At 39.4% G+C, this 21,218-nt stretch overlaps 1 protein-coding gene across 1 annotated transcript in view; it reads left to right on the top strand.

Moving 5' to 3' along the window:
- Nucleotides 1-21,218, top strand: part of LOC109914682 (laminin subunit alpha-2-like) — a 378,683-nt gene that overhangs the window by 306,240 nt on the left and 51,225 nt on the right. Inside the window, exons 42-49 of the mRNA XM_048597042.1 lie at nt 1,791-1,893; nt 3,320-3,436; nt 5,842-6,024; nt 8,793-8,947; nt 9,043-9,186; nt 12,351-12,484; nt 16,989-17,148; nt 19,929-20,053. Coding sequence (XP_048452999.1) covers nt 1,791-1,893; nt 3,320-3,436; nt 5,842-6,024; nt 8,793-8,947; nt 9,043-9,186; nt 12,351-12,484; nt 16,989-17,148; nt 19,929-20,053 — 1,121 coding nt within the window. The remainder of the gene's footprint in view (nt 1-1,790; nt 1,894-3,319; nt 3,437-5,841; nt 6,025-8,792; nt 8,948-9,042; nt 9,187-12,350; nt 12,485-16,988; nt 17,149-19,928; nt 20,054-21,218) is intronic.

Below are 21,218 nucleotides of genomic sequence, written 5' to 3' on the forward strand. Positions count from 1 at the left end.
AAAATGGCTTTAAAACAAGTTACTGGAGCATATTGTGGAGCTGGAGGAACACCGCAGGCCAGGCAGCATCAGAGGAGCAGGAAAATTGACGTTTTGTGTCAGGACCCTTCTTCTGAGGAAGGGTCCCTACCCGAAATGTCAGCTTTCCTGCTGTTCTGATGCTGCCTGGCCTGCTGTGTTATCTCTGACTCCAGCATCTGCAGTTCTTGCTATCTCTTACGGGAACATATTGTAAGTTTTATCCACAATGTTGCCTTATTCAAACAGTGAGGGAGCATTCCAGACAGAGTGACACCGCCTGTATGTAATCTTGGCCAGAGACAGTCTTTTGAGAGATTTTTCATTCGGGAGTTGTTCTAGGCTCAGGAAGGCCCATTATAGTAATACAGCATGGTGGCTCAGTGGTTAGCACTGCTGCCTCACAGCGCCAGGGATCTGGGTTCGATTCCACCCTCAGGTGACTGTCTATGTGGAATTTGCACATTCTCCCTGTGTCTGCGTGGGTTTCCTCTGGATGCTCCGATTTCCTCCCAGAGTCCAAAGATGTGCAGGCTAGGTGGATTAACCATGCTAAATTGCCCATAATGTTCAAGGATGTTAAATTAGGTGGGTTTTAGGGGAATGGGTCTGGGTGGGGTGCTCTGAGGGTCGGTGTTGGTTTGAAGGGCCTGTTTCCACACTGTAGGGATTCTGTGAAATGCCTGATTGGCTCCTGCTCAGGTGGATACTGCCTTCAGTGTAGAAAATACAGGAAGAACATACTGCCTGTGGGGATAAAAAAGTATCCACCTCTTTCTCACTTCACCTATTCCAAACCCCATGCCCAACCTCCCACTTCTGTGCAGAGAAGCAGAAGAAAATCCCCATTATTTATCTACTCTCCCTCGTCTCTCTCTGTAAGATGGTCTGTCTGCAAATTCCCTGTTGAAAGGAAAAGTGGAAAAACCACTTTCAGAGGCACCGAAAGAGTGAATCCTCAATCAGTGAATGAAAAACTGAGAACCGAAGCATCCACAGCCTCGTGTCATTATCAAAGAATTGAAAGAAGTCAAAAGAAAGCTGAAGGAAAACAACTCATCGCTGTCTGTGATCCAGACTGGTGCCAGAACTGTGCTACTTAAAGAGTGATCTGCCTGATTCATATGGTTTATATAGTGTATCCACCCCTAAACTATAGCCTGAACAATTCAGAAGCATGGAAGAAAATATTTGTTTTTTCCCTCCTTCATCCATAATACATGTGCTTTGCCTTATCTCTTCGTGTGTACAATGGAATGTGTATGGGGATTTTAAGAAAGGGGTAGATTTATAGAGTTATAAATTAGCTACTCAGCGTGCCGCCTTTTTTGATCATTAAAAAAGAAACAGTCAGATTACAATAAATAGTTATTTTCTTGTTTGTGTGCCTTTTTTCTAAAACCTGAATTGGACAGGTAGGTAAAATTGGGCATTTTGGTGGTTTAATCAAATTTTAACATTTGTGACCACTGCGAGAACAGTGGGGCTTGATTTCCAGCGCATTATCCTATTGGGTCGTGACAGAGCTGAGTGTACCCTGAAGGTGACATTCTCACAGAATGCTAGAAATGGATTTCATCACAACAATTGATGAAATTGTGTGATCTTCCCAGAAGTATACTTACAAATAGTCAAAAGCAGTTTTTGTTTTCTCCTGTGTCTCAATTTTGCTCTGATAAATAACCGGACATTGTTAGACAGTGGTGTAATCATTAAATTGTAAACATTGCATCGTTTATGTAGTGGTTTAAAAAATGCTGTCACTTAATCAGGCATCTGGTCCAGATGGATCTTTGAAGGAAACTGCGAAGAGCTCACTGCAGAAAAGCTTTAGACAGTTAAACGAGGGCAAACGTTTGGGAACAGATGTAAAAGGTAAGCAAAGAGTGAATTTGTATTTATAAAGTGTCATATATGATTGAAAGAAAATGTACACATAAATAGCCCTTTGGGGGTCAGTACCTAACCAAAACATAATAAAATAAAGCCGTTTAAAGCTGTAGTTAAAATTTGTTAATTTTATATTATTATGTATTGTCTATTTGTTACGGTGCCTCTGGGGTTAAAATATGTTTTGTTCAAAGAATGCCTCAGCCCAGGAAATGCATATTTTGTTATTTTCCTTCTCACAAAAGGCCAACTGGTCAGCAACTGGGGGGGGGGTGGTGTTCAGTTTAATTCCTTGTTTTGCTACATTTACAGATATTGAGCAGACAAATGTACACTAGGCTTTGTAGGAAATAAGACCCTTGGAGTTGAGAGAAACAGTTGTGCGAAAATTACTGATTCACTTGTGACACGCATCATCTATTCCAACAGTCTGCAATGCCACATTCTTTATACTAGTTGTTCTTGTCAGATGTCTGTTGCTTTAAAGCATGCCCTATGTCGAGTTTAAATTTGCCTGTAGCATTCCAGTAAAATTTAACATCTGATATGATAGGCTGGTTACCATTTCTGGTACTGAGCATGATTCTTATGATCAAACAACCTTAGCCTGTAATTCCTTAAACATTTTGACTTCTCAGCCAACTTTACTTCCTAGTGAACTAAGGGCTTATTTTTCTGCAATCTTCAAAATGTACTGATGCTTTCTGGCATAAGCATACCAGCAGTCAATGTAACACTTTGTTCAATGAACCATACCAAATTTGAGAGTCTACATAGTAATTGTTGACAATGTCAGGGTTTAAAGTCTAGCTCAATTCTGTCCTGTCACAATTCAATATTCAGTCAGTGTCCAGAGTTAAACACTTTGAAGCAAGAGTTAGTGGATGGTGATCAGATGGGGGAGCGTTTTGATTTTTCAATGTTTTAGCTAAATGGTGTTGGAGCACTTGTTGTTAGACTTCTGAATTGACCTCTCAAATTTTGAATTTGATGTTGATCTTGCTGTTTGTGTAACTTCCCTGCAGCCGTAATTTTTTATTCTTCGTTCTGTTCTATTACCCTAATGCACTTTGTGTGCTATGATCTGCCTGTACTGCTCACAAAACAAAACTTTTCACTGTACCTAGGTACATGTGACAATAATAAATCAGATCAAATCAAATTCCATTGCAACCGTACATGAGAACATTAAAGTAAACATGGATCACACATCAAAGGTGATCTGCCTGATTCATTTGATTGAATGGTGCATCCATCCCTGACTATAGCCTGAACAGTTTAAAAGTACAAAAGAAACTACTGTATTCAACACAGACAGTTCGAAATGTACAAACAAATAATTTATTCAGTTTGAGCAAACTGTGTCATTATATAGATGCCATTTCTTGAAGCTTTTGACCTTGTCTTTCAGAGAAAGGAGATGACTTGAATAACTTACAAAATAGGCTAAATGATGGTACAACAAAGAATAAAAACTTGCTGAAAGCCTTAAATGATACCCTTGCGAAACTTCATGCCATTCCCAAAGGTAGGCTTTTTTTCTGATATATGGCTGTTTATGCTTCTGTAGTGTTTTTTTAGGATGAAATTGGCCATATTCTATTATTCTTGTAAGTCTTATCTGCTAACAGAAATGATCAAACATTTCTTGTTGATTCTGTCCTGTAACCTATTGAGCAAAATCAATGGGCGATATACTCACAATTTTAGATCTGTGGGGCTGAATGTTCCCATTTTTGAGCAAAGTGGTTTTTGTCTGAGATTCACGGTGGTGGTCTTCCGTTGCTCATATCCTGTGTTCTCCAGCAGTCATCCCGTTTTGAGCTGATGGATGCCACGAGCGGCCTTTTCAGGGCCTGACCTGTGAAATTGTGAGGCAGGAGAGGTGCTCACTACCGCAGGGATTTGGTGACATTCACATTGCTAGCACCATATTTCAACACAGCTGCACAGCACTTCAAATGCTCCAAGCCAGGAACTGCCTCTCACATTGTGGTCCTGCTTTCTTATCCCGAACAACACGGCCCGGAAAGGGAGGCTCGCCTCTCACTTCGCTGACTCGGATTTGGACATGCTGGTGGATGGGTTTGTCGAAAGAAGAGCAGTGCCATTTTCATTAAAGGACGCCAGGCCACTAGATGCAGCCAACCTGGATGGAGTTAGCATTCCCGGGCACTGAAGTGTCCTGGATATTTTTTTAAAAAGCGAAGTGGAGTAGGAAGAAGGTCAGTGATCTTCTGTGCTCGCCAAGGTGTCATCATTTTTGCCCTGCTATCTCAAGCTGTCAAGGCCATTGCTACTCACTCTAACACTGCCACTGCACACACTTCTCAACAAGGTCTATGGATTGCAACCATTACTATGCAACATGTCCACTAACACCCACCTCAAACTTGCAAACTGTTAACCCTTTCTGTCCTCTCCACTTTCTACTCAATCACAGAACACACCTGATCATCTCTCCTGCCCCTGCCTCACCAATAACCCATCTCCCATCCATTTCCATCCCCGTCAATATTTCCTTCTGTGTCATTGCAGAAAGTTATGTTTTATAATCAGCTAGAGAGGGCAAAGATGGGTGGTGGGGAGGCAAACATTCGGTCTTTCACCAATTTGCGGAATAATTCTGGAGTTGGCTGGAAAAGAGTGAAGTAATTCTTGAGGGGCTATAGAGATCTCCATGGGCAACCAAGTAAGTGAGCTTCATTGTGCTGTGCTATGTTGCACTCCTCCCCCATTAACACCAGTAAGAACCCATTCTTATCCTGAATACATTTTTAGCCCTCTCTTATGCAGGCAATAGTGAGACCCAGCAAACTGCCAGGAGACAAAGGCCAGGGCCAATGACCCTTTGAAGGAAGTGACTCTCCCTTCCAATGACAAATTGACAAGACTTTTGCCTGAACCCTCCACAAACTCAAAGGCCTGCATCTCAGTTTGTTCTCTTTCTGATTAGAATTGAGAGCACAATCTGGTGAGCATGTCACTGACAGGTCTCTGCAACTGGTTAAAGAAACACATTGGAAACACATTGCCTGACACATTGGATGACTGGCCAGATACCTGCTTAGGCCCAGGCAGAAGGTGAACCCTGGTCTTGGCCAACAGTGACACAGAGAGGCGGAGGAACAGCAACAACAGAGACACTCGATAAGCAGGATCAAAGGATGGATGTCTACTCAGCCTCTCGACTGATGTCTCTGTGATTCCCAGACTGGTTGCACTTGATCTACAAGGCTGACCGTGGCCCAATCGTCTGTGCTGAGCTTAGACGTGCCTCTTAGTTGACAGTAGTGGCAGCCAAGGAGTGAACATAGTCCCCATTTGCTCCACCAGCAAGTGTGAATTGACAGTGCTGCGCATTCACATGTTGGCCCCCTGACCACTTAATGCTCTGGACGGTGACAAATTGTCTGGCTGTCCCGCTGTGCTAAAGAAGCCTTCAAGTCATTGCAGAGTGAATGACTGCTAAGAAAGTAAGTGAAGATACATAAGAACCATCCTGTGTAGATGTTTGCAATGTGTTTGTGCCTCTGTGGCCAAAGTGACTTGGCAGAAACATGCAAGGTGTAAGTGCCCCTAAGCTCCAGAGTGAAGGGCTTAAGTGGGTGTATGAATTGGTCTGAAAACAGCCTTGATGATGTGGTGAAGCTGGTGCCTTGGCAATGCCCACTTGTGTGGACAAAGGGTGGAAGGGAATGTTGTCCATGGAGCATACAGGAAAATGATGGTGATGGTGGAGTTGAATGAAGACCTGGAAAACTCCACCTTGTGTCTCCACTGACTACAGCTCTGTTCTAGCATTGCAATATCAGAAAATCAGCTCTTAATGCATGCCTTCTGTTCAATGTTAACTATATAGTGAAGTTAATGCTGAGTTATTTTTATATTATCATGCAGTACATTAATATATAGATTTCTTCCACACAACAGATGCAAGCGCCAAGATACAAGCAGCTAAAGATAAAGCCAAACAGGCAAATGACACTGCAAATGCAGTGCTGGCGGAAATAAAAGATTTAAACCAGAATCTCCTTGGATTGCAGGACAACTGCAGCAAACTCAAAGATGATGTGGCCAAAGCTAATGCTGCCATTAACACTCCGGCTAAGACAAGTATGTTTCTGTTATACTGTTGCATTTTCCTATGTGATCAAAAGATGTACATTTGAAGAATTAACACAACTAGTCTTGCTCATCATTTTACTAACATCTTAAAACGATGTTCTTTGCATTAATAAAAAACAAAATAATTTCCCCTCGAGTACACTGTGACTGATAGAGTCGAAGATCTTAAGCGAATTTTAATGGTGTGAATTTCAACCTAATTCTTACTGAGCACATTTCAAAATACATTTATGTTTCTACAGAAAGTCAGAAAAGCAACATGGATGATTTGCATGGAAAATTTCTATTTTGCAAGAATGCAATAGGAGTTATTCTACCAAGTGTGGTTTGGGACATTCTATTTCAGGAATATAACACGAACTTTACCGACCAGCTCACTTTAATGAGGTGTTTTTAATGGTGCCATTTCTGACCAGAAGTGGAAAATGTTCCATTTTTCTATATTGACATACTTCACCACTTCAAAAACTAATCGAAGTAATTTACAAGCATACCCACTTTGTTGCTGAACTGTTATTCAGTACAAAACATGGTGTAACTCACTTATCCCTTGGATCTAAACAGTACATAGAAAAGCCGATATTTTAGACAGGGTATATTTTGAGAAAATTTAGGACCTAGGTAAATATCTACTTAACAGGGAGTTCAAATCAACACAGTGAATTAGTTATTTTGTTTACATTTAGTCTTTTCCAGATGTATGTTAGTGGCATCAACTTCTAGATTAGGAAATCGTTGATCCTTTAACTTAAGCTTTTGGCATCTTGTGATCCACCTGTCTCCGCATATAATATGAGCTACATCTACATTGTTATTCTGTATGTTATACCAAGTTTAATTTGTGGCTTTACACTTGATAGTTAGATGAGCACATTAGTTTTCTCATGCTGCCTAGTGTCAGGCTCAAATGCATCTTATTCTGGAACCTTGTAAAGATGCATGCATCACAAGGTACATTGTGGAACATTCGCAAAAGGGGAATGGGTGAGCACCAGGCAGAGTAACAGGATTAGGTAGGTAATCCAGGAACTCCTGTGGCCCCTCCCCCGAAAAACAGATATACTGTTTTGAGAGGAATGACCTCTTGGGGTAAGCAACAACAGCTGAATTCGTGGCACAGGAGAAGAGGAGAAAGTTTGGAAATGCAGTAGTCATAGGGGATTCAATTTGAAGGAGAGAAGATATGCATCTCTGAAATTCCAAGTTGGCTTGTTGCCTCCCCGGTGCTAGGGTCAAGGATGTCTCAGAGTGACTACAGGACATCCTGCAAGGGGAGGATGAACAGGCAGTGGTTGTGGTACTCATTAGTGCAACAGCATAGGTAAAAAGGGGGATGAGATCCTAAAAACAGAGTATATGGAGTTAGGAAGCAAGCTGATCAGAGGTAGTGATCTCAGGATTACTACATGCTAGTGGGATATACTGGGTGAACGTGTGGCTTTTTGGGATGATGTGAAGGGGAAGGTTTCAGACTTCTGGGCATCGGGACATGTTCTGGGGGAGGTGGAACCACAACAAATTGAACAGGTTACACCTGAGTAGGGCTGTAACTGGTGTCCTAGAGAATGTCTGGGAGGGTTTAAACCAAATTGATAGGGGAATGGGAACCTATGAAAAGAGTCAGAGAAAGGGGAATCAAGGTCAAGAACAAAAGACAGAAAGGGCAATAAGAGAAGAGATAGGAAGAGGTGTCAAAGGCCAGAATCAAGCAAAGCCACTGTAAAAAATAGTGGGAATGGGACAAGGAACGTTAAGAAGACAAGCGTAAGACTTTGTGCCTGAAAGCATGAAGCATTTGATCAGCCATAATCATATTGAATGGTGGAACAGGCTCGAGTGGTTGAATGACCTATTCCTGCTCCTATTTTCTATGTTTCTGTGTTTTACAAATTCATCTTCCAACAGGCAATGGTAACAAAATGTGACACCTGTACTCAAAATCCTAATTTGTGTCCCCACTGGATGAGAATCAGTGAGTTCATAAAACTATACTTCAATATTGGAATTTCCCATTACTCTGAACTGCTCTGTCCAGAAATGGATTTAAGACAAACCACTTTAAAGAGTGATTTATTCTTGTTTAATCTGTTAAGGGGTATGTAAACAAGCACCCAAAGGAAATCAGATTTACACAGTAAAAGTTTCCAAAGACAGCAAAAATCTGCAAAAATTATTTGCAATCATCAAAACCCAATGAACTGTAATTTTTAAATTAACATAGTCAATCCAAAATACTGATATTAAATATGGAAATCAATCAAGGTATTTTTCCTGGTGCTTCATATGTCAAACTCTTAATTCTAGCAATGCTGTTGCCATAGCAACAATGTAATTCTTCATAAATCAAATGGAATTGAGAAGAACCGTGAGTGGTGGCTGTGTGAAAGAGGACTAGGTATGGAAAGAATTTTTCAGATAGAAATTGTCAGTAAATACTAGAGCCATCTTTGTACTCCCCTAAGTGAGTTCTTATTTATGAATGAGAACATCTCCGTATTTAAGTTAATAGTAACAGATTTTAGATACTTTCTGTAGAAATTGTTATCCTACAGTCTACAAATTTAAGGTTTATAAAATTCATGGACAAGTTTGTATCATAGCATTCCATTAAAAGAATAAAGATTATTGTACTGAGCAATCTCCTTTCTTGCAAAATCTGAGAAGGATGTATCATTGTGACCTTGATTGTTTCTGATTTTATTAAAATGGGAAACAAAACAACTTGCACATTTATATTTCTTTCCTGTTGTGTTAAGTTGCTGATGCTGATATGAAAGTTAAAGAATTGGAAGATAAAGCAGATAAGTTAATGGATAAACTGAAACCAATCAAGAATCTTCAGGACACTCTGGGGAGGAATATCTCTCACATCAAAGATCTTATAAATCAAGCCCGTAAACATGCCAACTCTGTGAGTAGTTCAATCAACAAGATAAATATGAGTTAAGTATTTCTGTTAAACTTGTTACGCTCCATTAATTATATGATTGTTTTCACTTGTTTTAGATTAAAGTGTCAGTTTCTTCTGGTGGTGACTGTATCCGCACTTACCGTCCTGACATTAAAAAAGGCACATACAACTCTATTGTTCTGAATGTGAAGACATCGGAGCTGGAGAATCTACTATTTTATCTTGGTAGTGCACGATATGTAAGTACGCTCACTTGAGATTTTTATGTCATTTTCTTTATTGTTTTAAAGGTTAACTTTAACATTAAACAAAACGTTGGGCTGCCAGTCAAGGTCTTGTGCAGTGTCTGCAGCTGTAGTGTCATCCAGGTGTCCTACACAGATGTAAAGAATGCCCTGGTTCTATTTGATAACTCAAGGCCTGCTTAATTGACTATTTATATGACATTTTCGCCCTGTTGCTTATGATATGGTCAGTGTGGCTGGAGATGGAGGTGACAAAACCTTAGAATTTAAGCAGTTGTTGTTTTACAGACACTGTGAGATTTTCCAGGGTAGTAAAGTGAGTGCGGGAGTGCTATAGCATTGGGAACACAGATTACAACAGTGGTGTGGGAGCACTAGTTCCAAATAGGATCAATATTGCCAGTTTACTGCTTAACAGTTGCAGTTGCATTACGATGAAAATTATTTCTCCAGGCATTAATGAACTTGCACAGATGACATGGCTAAACATCTTCATTCAATCCACAAGCTCTGGTAGCCCAGCCACTTTGGATTTCCACATTTCTGTCATGTTGACAACTCTGCTCTTGGCGTGTGGCAGTATCCCAGTGAACACAACCTTGATAATTACTCCTTCAGTTTTTGATTAAACACTTTACAACCTTCTGGATGCAGCATTGAGTACAGCAATTTCAGAGCAATTTCTGTCCCCTCATTTTGTTTGGTTATTTAGCAACGTACTGGTCTTAAACTTATTTGATACACCTTTATGTTCTGACATGGCTGTTCATTACTCTACCACTCAAAATCACTCTGGGCAAATCTTTTGTTTCTTTATTGTAACCATTACCTTTCATTTTCTGCCATGAAATCTTATATCAGTAAATCTTTCCTACTTGTCAGCCTTTGCAGCAGATCTTCTCTTTTATTCTTCCTTTACCCTGCCTATTAAATCCTGTTACATTTCTATCTTTCAATTCTGAAGAAAGGTCCTCAATCTGAAATGTTAACTCTCTCCACAGATACTGCTGTACACGCTGATATTTCCACCATTTCCTGTATTTAATGTAAATCTTAATTTTCCCAGTGTTCCTGCTTAGTGCAGTCCCTGTGGCTACAGTAGAGATAGAGATAGTGGCTTAGATTTCAGCTTGGATGATTGAGCTACTCTTGGATGATATCCTCTGGCTTTTACATACAAACATACAAATGAGGAGGAGGAGTAAACCATTTAAAGCTTGTTACGCTCTTCAATAATATCATGGCTGATCTGTTGTGCTTAGAATTTCAAATTCCCATCTATTCTGACAACCTTTGATTCCCTAACAAGGATCTATCTACTTCTGCCTTAAAAATATGGTGGTCCAGACTCGATAGGCTGAAGGGCCTCTTCTATCCTATATGATTCAATGATTTATGACCCAGCTACCACCACCTGTGGAACCAAAGTCACACAATGCTGAGAGAATTACTTTTTCCTCAACACTATTGAAAGTGCAACCACTAATTCTAAAACTGTGTACCCTACCTCTGGACTCACCCACCCACATCCACCTTGTCAAAACCTTTTGCGTTGAATCTTTTGCACTTCAGTCAAGTCAACCTTCACTGTTTGAAACTCCAGTAGAAACAAGCCCAGCCTTTCTTCATATGACAACCTGCTCATTCCCGGTATCCTTTGGAGATCTCACTACAGACTGCTTCACCCATACCCGCGAGGGTACATTTTAGGCCATTACAGAGCAGTATGTCAGGCATTGACCAAAACAGGGAGAAATGTGTGAAAATAGGAACTATTTGATTGAAATCCCACTTTGATGTTGTCATTTGCCATCGTCCCTCAAAACTTGTTTGTTTTTGAGACTCAATCCTCCAGGATGATTAAAAACTTATTGAATGCTCCATCATATGAGCACTATATAAAAATTAGTTATACAATTAAACACACACATATATATAATTTTTATTTTACTCATCAAATGTGAAATGTGCTGCTGAGCAACAGTTTTCTCAAAATGTGGAGGTATCATCAAGCCCACAGACACTCAATGTTCGATATTTATCCTGGCTCAGGCAACAAGGTAGTTTAGAAGTGAGTTTGTCTCCACCTTTTGACTGAACATTCAAATTGCAATATCTTCAACTAAAATTTCCTTTAGAACCGAGAACGAATGTGCTTTTTTTCAAATGTGAAATTCCATTGCTGTGTTTTTAGCAGTGTTCAATTCAGTGGGTTTATATCATCGATGTAAGTATGTTTAAAGACAGCTATGGATGATTCATAAGTGCTAACCATTGACAAGCAACATAACTGGGCAACTCAGATAAATACTGTACTTACAAAAACAGGACAAAGACAGGGAATTCTGTTGCAAACAACTTTCTTCCTGACTCTCTAAATCCTGTCCACCATCCACAAGGCATAAGTCAAGAATATGATGGGATTACTCTCCACTTGACTGGATGAGGGCAGCTCTAACAATATACAAGAAGCTCAACACTAATGCAACACACTTGATTGGCAACCCATTCACATCAAGAATTCATCTTTCAATCACCAGCATTCTTAAGATTGCCAATGTATACCATCTACAATGTGTATTGCCTTCTAACTGGTGTCAAGAGTGTTACCGCTGAGCTAAGAATGGGTGAATATATCCTTATACATGTGTATACATTAAAGCTTAGCGGAGCTGAATGGTTAAAAGAAATGCGGAATATTAACTCATGAGTCAATTATCAACTGAAGTACTTAAAGTTAGGCTCTTTACTGAGGTTTACAAATTTATTGTTCGAGAGCAACTGAATGTTTTCATTGATCTGGCTTGGAACCAGCAGCATTATGTTGGAAGCAGATGCAATTGTGGCTTTTCAAATGAAACTAGACAATTATCTGAACAGAGAAAAAAATATTGTGGTATAGGGAACTGGCAGAGTAGTGAGATTAGCTCTCTTGCAGACAGATGGCATGGACACATGGGAAATGGTGTCTTTCTGTACAATAACTAATTTTATAATTATGTATTATAATGGTTCATATATACGTTTTAAGAAGCACTGCAGTGTTTGAAGATTTTCGTCATACTTATAGGTATTTCCTTCTTTGAAACACTGTTAATCAAAGTGTTAGCACCGATCCTAAGTTAGCTTTCAGCTTTGAACTTGCTCTCATCCTACAGACTGATTTCTTAGCAATTGAGATGCGTAAAGGCAAAGTCAACTTTCTGTGGGATGTAGGATCTGGTGTTGGACGTGTTGAATACCCAGACCTAATCATTAATGACCAATACTGGTACAGAATTGAAGCCTCAAGGTAAGTTTCATACTTCTGAATTTATTTTTGCTCAAACTGTTATTGAACATTATTTTATACACATCCAACTATGGCAGTTGCAGGTAGACATATAAAAAGTTCCACTCCAGATGTGCAAGAGCTACTCTTCCTCAAGTGCACTTGTTAATTAAAAAATCTACCTTAAATTTTTTCAATAACTCTTTCCTTCGCTGAATTTTAACGATCAAGATGCTTGATCTTTACATTGTTTGGAATCCCTGCAGTGGGAAACAGGCCATTCAGCCCAACAAAACCACACCAACTCTCCGAAGTGCATCCCACCCAGACTCACACCCCTACTTTATCCCTGTAACCCAGCGTTTTCCACGGCTAATCCACCTAGCCTATACATCCCGAGGCGCTATGGCAATTTAGCATGGCCAATCCACCTAACCTGCACATCTTTGGATTGTGGGAGGAAACCAAAGCACTCTGAGGAAACCCGTGCAGACTCAGGGAGAATGTACAAACTCCACGCGTACTGGAATTGAACCCACGTCCCTGGTGCTATGAGACAGCAGTGCTAACCACTGAGCCACCGTCCTGTCATATATTTACGTGACATTGTACGCATAGTTTACATGGGCTTTGGAACAAATCTCCACTTGTCTCTTTGAATTTAAATTTTAATTTAAGCTAAATATGTGGACTGCATACGTATCTCTGAACCAATCTGTTAAAACAGCAGAGAAATTTCACTTCCTTACGACCTAAATTTTGATTTTTTTTTAGTGAGAAATGAGTAATGATCCTTTCAAAATCATGAAGCAGAATTGACTGTCTCGTTCCTGCTATCTTTCCAGCCAATTATTTTAATTGGAGTTGACAAATAGGAAACCCAGTGTCGCAATGTTTTCAAGTACTGATGATATTGGACATAAGGTGACCTAACCAGCATTGTTCAAAGACACTCCTAATGACTAATCCAGGAGGTGCTTGTTTCCTTTTAGCTTTGTTTGTGGGAACAAATAGAGGGTTAACATTTCTTTCAGTGCTCCTCTTCACCCACAAACATTGAGCTGCAAGGTACCCAGCCTGCTGAAGCACTTGCCTTGCCCTTTTAATCAAAACATAACAGTTTGTCATCAAGTAGGAATTGCTGGTTTTCTGGCTTCACCCTTACACTCAAGTCAGAAAGCTGCTTTACAGTGCCACAAAAGCACATCAGGGTACTGTGAATTTTAAAACAAAGCTCTGCCATGAAAATGGTTGGGATCTTTCAATGATGCTCTGAGGGGAGCTTCCTAATAGCTCCCCCCACCACTCATCCAGAATAAGGAATCCTGCTTCATGATCTTTGTGCAATCCAAGTGTGCAAATCTCATGATATATCTATCTTTGTTTGGATTGCTTTAAATGGGTTCTAAATGGAGCCAATGTGCTTCTCTGATAGGACGGGTAAGAAGACTTGGTAAATTCACAATATGTAGATGATATCAAGTTGATGGAGGTGGTTAATCTAGAGTCTGTGACTAAGATGAAGCAATATATTAATAAACTTGCAGAATGGGCATTCAATTGACAAACATACTTCAAGATAGCAAAGTGTGAGACATTGATAGAGAGACATACTCCTTGGGGAAATAAATTTATATACTGTGGAGAAGAGCAGAGGGATCAAGTAGTGAACACACATAAGTCACTGAAAGTAACAACACTGGTTAATACCAAAAAACAGTCAGTGCAAAATAAAAAAATGTTATGGAGTTTTACTTCAAGAGGGATGGAATTGAATATCAGAGTAATTGTATCAATCTTGTCTAGACCTTTGGTCAGACCATACTTGGAGTACTGTGTAGAGGCACTGAAGAAAGTACAAAAATAGATTACTAGAACAATACAAGAACTGAAAGATTATACCCATTAGGAAAGATTGAACAGGCTGCTGACATTTTCTCTAGAGGAGTCTGATCGAGGCCTTGAAGATTATATGAGGTTAAATGGGGTAGATGTAGAAAAGATGTATCCACGTGGAAGGAGAGTGCAACTAGGAGTCAGATATATAAGATTGTCACTAATGAATCCATTAGGGCATCCAGGAGAAACTTATTTTTACCGGGGAATGATTTGAATGTGTAACCTGCTATTCCAAGAAGTAATCAGAGCAGCTAACAAAGATACTTTTAAAGGGAATTTAGACAGGGAAACTCAAGAGGGAGAAAGGAATACAAAGATAGGGATTAAATGAAAAGCAGGAGATCTGTGTGAAACATAAATATTAACATGGACCTTTTGAACTGAATGAACTGTTTCTTTTGCTGTAAATTATTTCCAAGTATGTTGTTAAATTGCTGTCAAGATAACTTTTGAAGAGAAATTCAAATGTCCAGGTAAAAAAATGAGATGTCAAGATCTTACATTTGAAAACATTTTTATCATGACTACAAATGACTATCAAACACTATTGACCAAATATTATCTTCTTCACGAAAGCAAATTATAGTTTTAATTCTTAACACAAACAAAAATCTACCACTGCATCATAGGTAACATCATTCCTAAAGTGCAACTTCATCTTGCTAGGACCCAGTCTGAAGTTATTCTCAGCTCCTGATGGCTTGCTTCCTTATTGTGCCTTCCCAGCTATCTAACTCCTAGGTCTGAAACTGCCTGTAAGGGCTACACTGTAGAGCCCTTCCACTGGATTCAGGCTAAGCAAACCTTCCAGTTTCCTTTCACTCCTCATGAATTCAGCCTTCAATCTGAACATGGGCTCCCCCACAAAGTTCAGCGTGGTGAAGGAAGAGTCCGCATTTATCTACTTGAAGTAGATTCCTGCTTCTATACCTTGCTCTGTGCCTCATAGATAGCTGCTGATCTCATAAAACCAAACTGCAAAATCTGCTGGTTGTTTGTGATATTCCTGGGTTTAACTTGATTTTCAAAATGCCTTCCTCCACCCTGTTGCCCATGGCAACGGGATACAATTACTTTCTCTGTGATAATTAACACTTAATATTCATCCTTGATCCCAATTCCTTTTCATCATAGGGATGATCATCAACAACTATTTACAAATTGAAATCTACAACACTTTAGAACAGTGTACTCAGAGACTCTTATCATTGTCTCCAAGTAAAAATGCCTTGCATTTTCCTCTCAGTAAAAGAACATGAGCCTGCCTTTGATCTCTTCCAAGTAAATCACCCAGGCATGCTGTCAAGCAGAGAACAGATCACATGACTCCTCTCAGAGACTCTAAATTTAAAGAGAGATTCCCAAAATATTGTAGTCTTAGAAACCTCATAATTGTAACAGTGCAAGCGTATTCTCATATATATCAAAGCTAAGTGGTTAATAGAAGCCCAAGTGAGGATGACAAAGGAGCCCTTGCACCCACCTTCTTTGGAAAGCAATGTGTTAGAGTAGTTATGGCTAAACCACAAAGGAGATTTACAAGGATGTTGCCAGAGCAAAGAACGTAGGAGCATAGAAATAGGAGCAGGAGTAGGCCATTCAACCACTCTAGCCCACCCTGCCATTCCACAAGATCATAGCTGATTCATCCCATAAGTCAACTCCCCGTTCATCATAAGCTCCTCATAGCCCTTAGCTCCCTGATATTTCAAAAACCTCTCTTCCTCCTCTTTAAAAAGACCTAGTCTCGATAAATTTCTAGGGTGGAGAATTCCATATATTCACTGAGAGAAGAAATTCCTTCACATCTCAGTTTTAAATGAGTATCCACTTATCTGTAAACTTTGTCCCCTAGTTCGATAGTCCCTCACGAGAGGAAACATTTTAACATCTACCCTGTCAAGCCACCTCTGAATCTTGTATGTAGGACTAGAGGAGTTCAATCATGAGAAAAAAATTGGATAAGCTGTAGCTTTTTTTGAGAACCAGCAATGTTGTATCAAATTATTAGGAGCCTAGAAAGAATAAAAACAAAAGATCTATTTTCCTCAGCAGAAGGGTCAATAACCATGGTGCATAAACATAAATTAAGAACTATTAGACACAAGTTAAGGAGAAATTATTTTCACCCTGAGACTGGTCAGTTTAGGAACTTGCTGCTTGAAAGGCTGCTGGAGGACAAAGCCTTTGTCACTTGATAGGCATTTGACGCGCTGTAATCAACTGGGTCACAATCCGAGAACACTAAAATAGAATTAAGCTGGATAAGTTCTTGGCCAGCACAGAGATGAATAGCTGAAATGGTCTACTTCTATGCCATCGATTTGCTGTGATTTACATAAAAACATGAGAAAATGAGTTAGAAAATAGGATGATTTCTTTTAAAAACTCCTCAGATTCTTCAAGATTCTGGTATCCTACTATCAGTTCTTCATTTCTGCCATCGTAAATGTTTTCTCACCTTAATCTTTGTCTGATGGAAACAATGTTATACAATGAAAATTGTTGAAGTCTGCTATAGAAAATAAAGTTTACTGAATGGTTGGAATCTGTATGTTCCGCTGTGCGCTCAGGAATTCCCTCTTGATTTGTAATAATGATCATTTATTTTACAAACAAAAAACAGGTTTAGAAGAAATGGTACGGTTTCTGTGCGTGCACTAGATGGACCAAGGGCAAGCATTGTGCCAACCACTTACAGTGCAGTATCACCTGAGGGCTATACAATTCTTGATGTGGATGAAAATGCTTATCTGTTTGTTGGTGGTCTAACAGGAGAAGTAAAGGTATGGCATAAAATTTATTTAAACTTTAAGATCAATCAATGTAATTAAAAAGCCATTTACAGAAATGATCTGCCAGTACTTGGATATGTTTATTTGAAGATATATGTTTCTCACCATTACATAACTGGATCATCCAATGGGCATTTCTGTGGTCCGATTTGTAAGTTTTTTTTCAACATCAAGACATGTCAAATACTTTGCAGCCATTGAAATGACTCTTAAAGTGCTTTCACTTTTTTATTGTAGAATCACAGCAACCAATTTGTACACAGCAAGATCCCAAAGTAACACGTTGATAATAACCCCGCATAATCAGTTGTAGAGAAATTGTTTAAGGAATAAATGTTGGCCAGGGCAGTGGGGAAAGTTCATTTGCTATTCCTCAAAGTTGTAACACAAGATCGCTGCATCCACTTGAAGGTGCAGATGGAGCCTTCATGTAACATCTGAAAGCAGCATCTCTAAGAATACAAGAACTCTGTCAGTCCTAGATTGAAAAGCTGTGGAGGGGGACTTGCACGCGCAAAGCTCCAATGTGGAAATAAGTGTGCCAAACACTGGCTACAACTGATACTGTTATATATCAGATCTTTAAGAATTAGTACTGTTGAATGTTTTTGACAGTTTGATTGCTTTGCTTCTTGGAACACTGATATGTAGTGTGTGTCAATGAACTGTAGACTTCTGGACATTATTCCTGTACAGATGTGATATGTTGCTGATTGGAAGCCAGGCACTTCCCCATTGGCTGGGAAAAATAGAGGGAAGGCATTGGAAAAATCTAAACTAATGTCAACTTTGTACCACTGTTATGCGATCTTAAAACCAATAAATATGTGGCTGCAAGTCTGCAGCCAAGCAAACAAATACATAGCACAGGATGCAAAGAAAGATCAGAAAATAGTTGAAAACCAAAGCAAGTCTTTCTTACAATTCATATTATTTTCTCACACTTGTTCTGATGTTCACAGTTGGAAGCCATTTTCATAAGCAGATACATTACTGATCACAATTCCCAGGCCTAACAGTGAATGCCAAATTGTGTGAAACCATTTATAAGGGAAAATGTGTGTTGCTCATCAAATTGACCCATGTTGTTCACAGACGGAGTGCAAATTCTAAAACAAATCCCTCTCCTTGTTCTTGGTGCCCAGCCATTAGCAAATCATGATGTTATGTTTTTCCCCTTTTTTTAACATGTATTTCCTTATTCCTTCTGTTTGTGGGCTGTGAATTTGCAAGGAGCTCAACATCATTGTGGTTTATTTAAAACCAGAAGATTTATTTCACACGCTCTTAGACGTGAGGCTGGGGTGAGGGAGGGGTCACAAATGCTTTGCATCACAAGCATTCACAAAAGTACATGGAGAGGTGGAATCAGAAAAATATACTAATTATTCAATTAAGAGCTGCTTATATGCAAAAATTAAAAAGAAAAACAAGAGAGACCAATTTAATAATTCCTTACTTTTTAAGGTGAAGTCCAAAGTTGGTTAGCTGGCCAGCAGTCGAGGAATTGTCAGCAGTTTCCTCTGTTTTGACAAGATTTTTAAAGTCCGCTGGGGAAGTTTTATTGAAATGTAACTTCTACTTATCAGTTTTGATCAAAGGAAATTTCACTTGCATAGCACAATGGTTGGTGGTTTTTTACAGGCTGGTAGTTTTTCCTTTGAGGCCTGGAGTTAGGGGTGTTGATTCAGTAAGTGTTGTATGGAGTAGCGCTGATCCATGAAGTGTCTGTGTTTCCAAATCCAATATTCAAAAAGGATTCAAAAACTGCAGGAGTCATGTGACCAAACCCCTCAGTGAGATGAAGTGGTTCACCTCAAGGCAAAGGCTTGCATTGCAGGGAGCCTGCTGTTCATGGTCCGTTCTGGTGGTTAACTAGGAACATATTAACATGTCATATAAAATGGATGTGACTTGTAACAGTATTGCGTAAGCGTTTCTCTTGGCAAAGATCATTTCTGTAGTAGATTATAATAGAATAGTGAGCATTCCAGACCCATCAGAAGGTTTTGACTCAAAAACAGAAGTTGCTGGAAAAGCTCAGCAGGTCTGACAGCATCTGTGAAGAGAAATCAGAGTTAACGTTTTGGGTCCAGTGACCCTTCCTCAGAATGCTGAATCATTTAAATATACTGCAAAAGAAGTGTGGCTGATTCATCTTCTTTTACCTGACTTGTTAAGACTTGGATAAGGTCGATATGTCTTGCAGCCATCTCCAGATTAATAGATGTGACACTTAGTGCCATAATCACTTCTCTGTACTCTACATGTGTAGCTTTTTTTTGGAAAGCCTCCTCCTGCATCTCAAACAGGACCTGGCTCTTTTAGCTGATTTAGATGGCAGCAATTTTACTGATTCCTCTGATAATGCAGAGGATCTGCAACTTGCAGGTGAATTTTACTGCATGTTTTCTGAGATAGTCACCCTGCTGGTGAGAAAATAAGTCAGGCTGCCTGTTACTTTAAGGCATTGAGATTTTTTAAATGTCTGATCCATTAAGGCAATTAAATCAGGAGTATTTTACATACCCGAGTAACGAACTTCAATTTGAAGACAGGCAAATTGTTTATTTCTGTTTCTCAGTCGATTTGACGCCAATGCATTTACTTTTCACACCATGGAGGAGAATATTAGTTTATGGAACAGCTGGAAGTGAATTACACATCAATCTTTCACTCAGAAAATCTCTGCTTGTAACTGGAAAAACACAGAAGATAATATCAGTTGTGTCAGTATTGTAATTATCGTTCTTTTTATAAAATCCTTGAAGAAATCAGATGTCGTCAAAACAACCACTTTCTCTGGCTGTATGGGGGAAACGTCCTTGGATCGTAAACCTATTGGATTATGGAATTACAGAGACAGACAGGGAGAATGCAAAGGCTGTGTTGTGAGGTATGCATTCCAATTTTTCCTAAGTAAGCTTCCTGTATCAGGGAAAGTATCGCTTAAGTCAATTCCCTTTTAAATTATTTTTGTTCATTCATGGTATGCGTTGTCGCTAGCTGTTATTATCTGTCCTTTATTGCCCTTGAGAAGGTGGTCCTGAGGTGCCTTGTCGAACTTGAAGTGCCCGAGCAAGCCTTTTAGTTCAAGGACAATAACGTTTGAGAAATAAATGTAAACATTGCCCGAATTTTTAAAAAGTATCAGAAATGCACAAAAGAATAAATGATGTACATTCCAGCTTCCTGCTAGGGGTGCAAAGTTAAAATGGAGAAAATGTGTTAGCATGGAGTACAATTACAAACAGTAACTCCATTCGTTCCATGATGCCTGTGCTTGCTCTGTGAAAGAGCTATGCAATCAGTTACATTCCATACTCTTTTGTTCCAGCCCGTTGTTTCTTTTTAACTTTTCATATAAACATTCAATTATATCTTTAAAGTTACTATTTGATCTGTTACTATCGCCGTCTCGGGCAGTGTATTTCAGTTCAAAATAACTCATGGCAAAAACATTTGTACACATTGCTCCTCTGATTCATCTGCTAATTGTTTAAATCTGTGCCACTGATTAATAACCCTCTTTCTACTGGAAAAGCTTTTCTCCTCCTTTATTATAAAAAAATGCTCATAATTTTGATTATGTCAGTTAATACCCTCTTAAGTCCTCTCGTCTAAGAAAAACGATCCTGCTTTCCTGGTCTTACCCTATTATTGAAGTCTGCAATCTCTAGTATCATTTTAGTAAACCTTCCTGCAGCCACTGTAAAACTTTGAAGACTCTACTCGGGACGGGGCAGGGGGCTGGGTGGTCAAGAGGAAGTTGAGTGCTCAGTGATGAGCCTGTTAGAGGGGTGTGGAGGTGGTGGCATGATTGCAGTTTAATACATACCCAGGTTTTCAAGAAAGTTATGATTCCTCTAATCTTACCTGGGTAATGATTAAGCTAATTCAGTTGCAACCATCCAAGCTCTCCATCTCTAACTTGAAGTTAGAGATTTTTTCAGTGAGTTCCAGTTGTTGGAGATTTCAAATTTCTGGACAATTTCTGTGGAGTCAGCTGACCTACAACCTCACCCCCATCCCAGGCCCCAAGAAGACTTTCCACATCAAGC

The sequence above is a fragment of the Rhincodon typus genome, chromosome 5 (assembly GCF_021869965.1).
Source record: "Rhincodon typus isolate 14 chromosome 5, sRhiTyp1.1, whole genome shotgun sequence".
In the NCBI taxonomy this organism is placed as follows: domain Eukaryota; kingdom Metazoa; phylum Chordata; class Chondrichthyes; order Orectolobiformes; family Rhincodontidae; genus Rhincodon; species Rhincodon typus.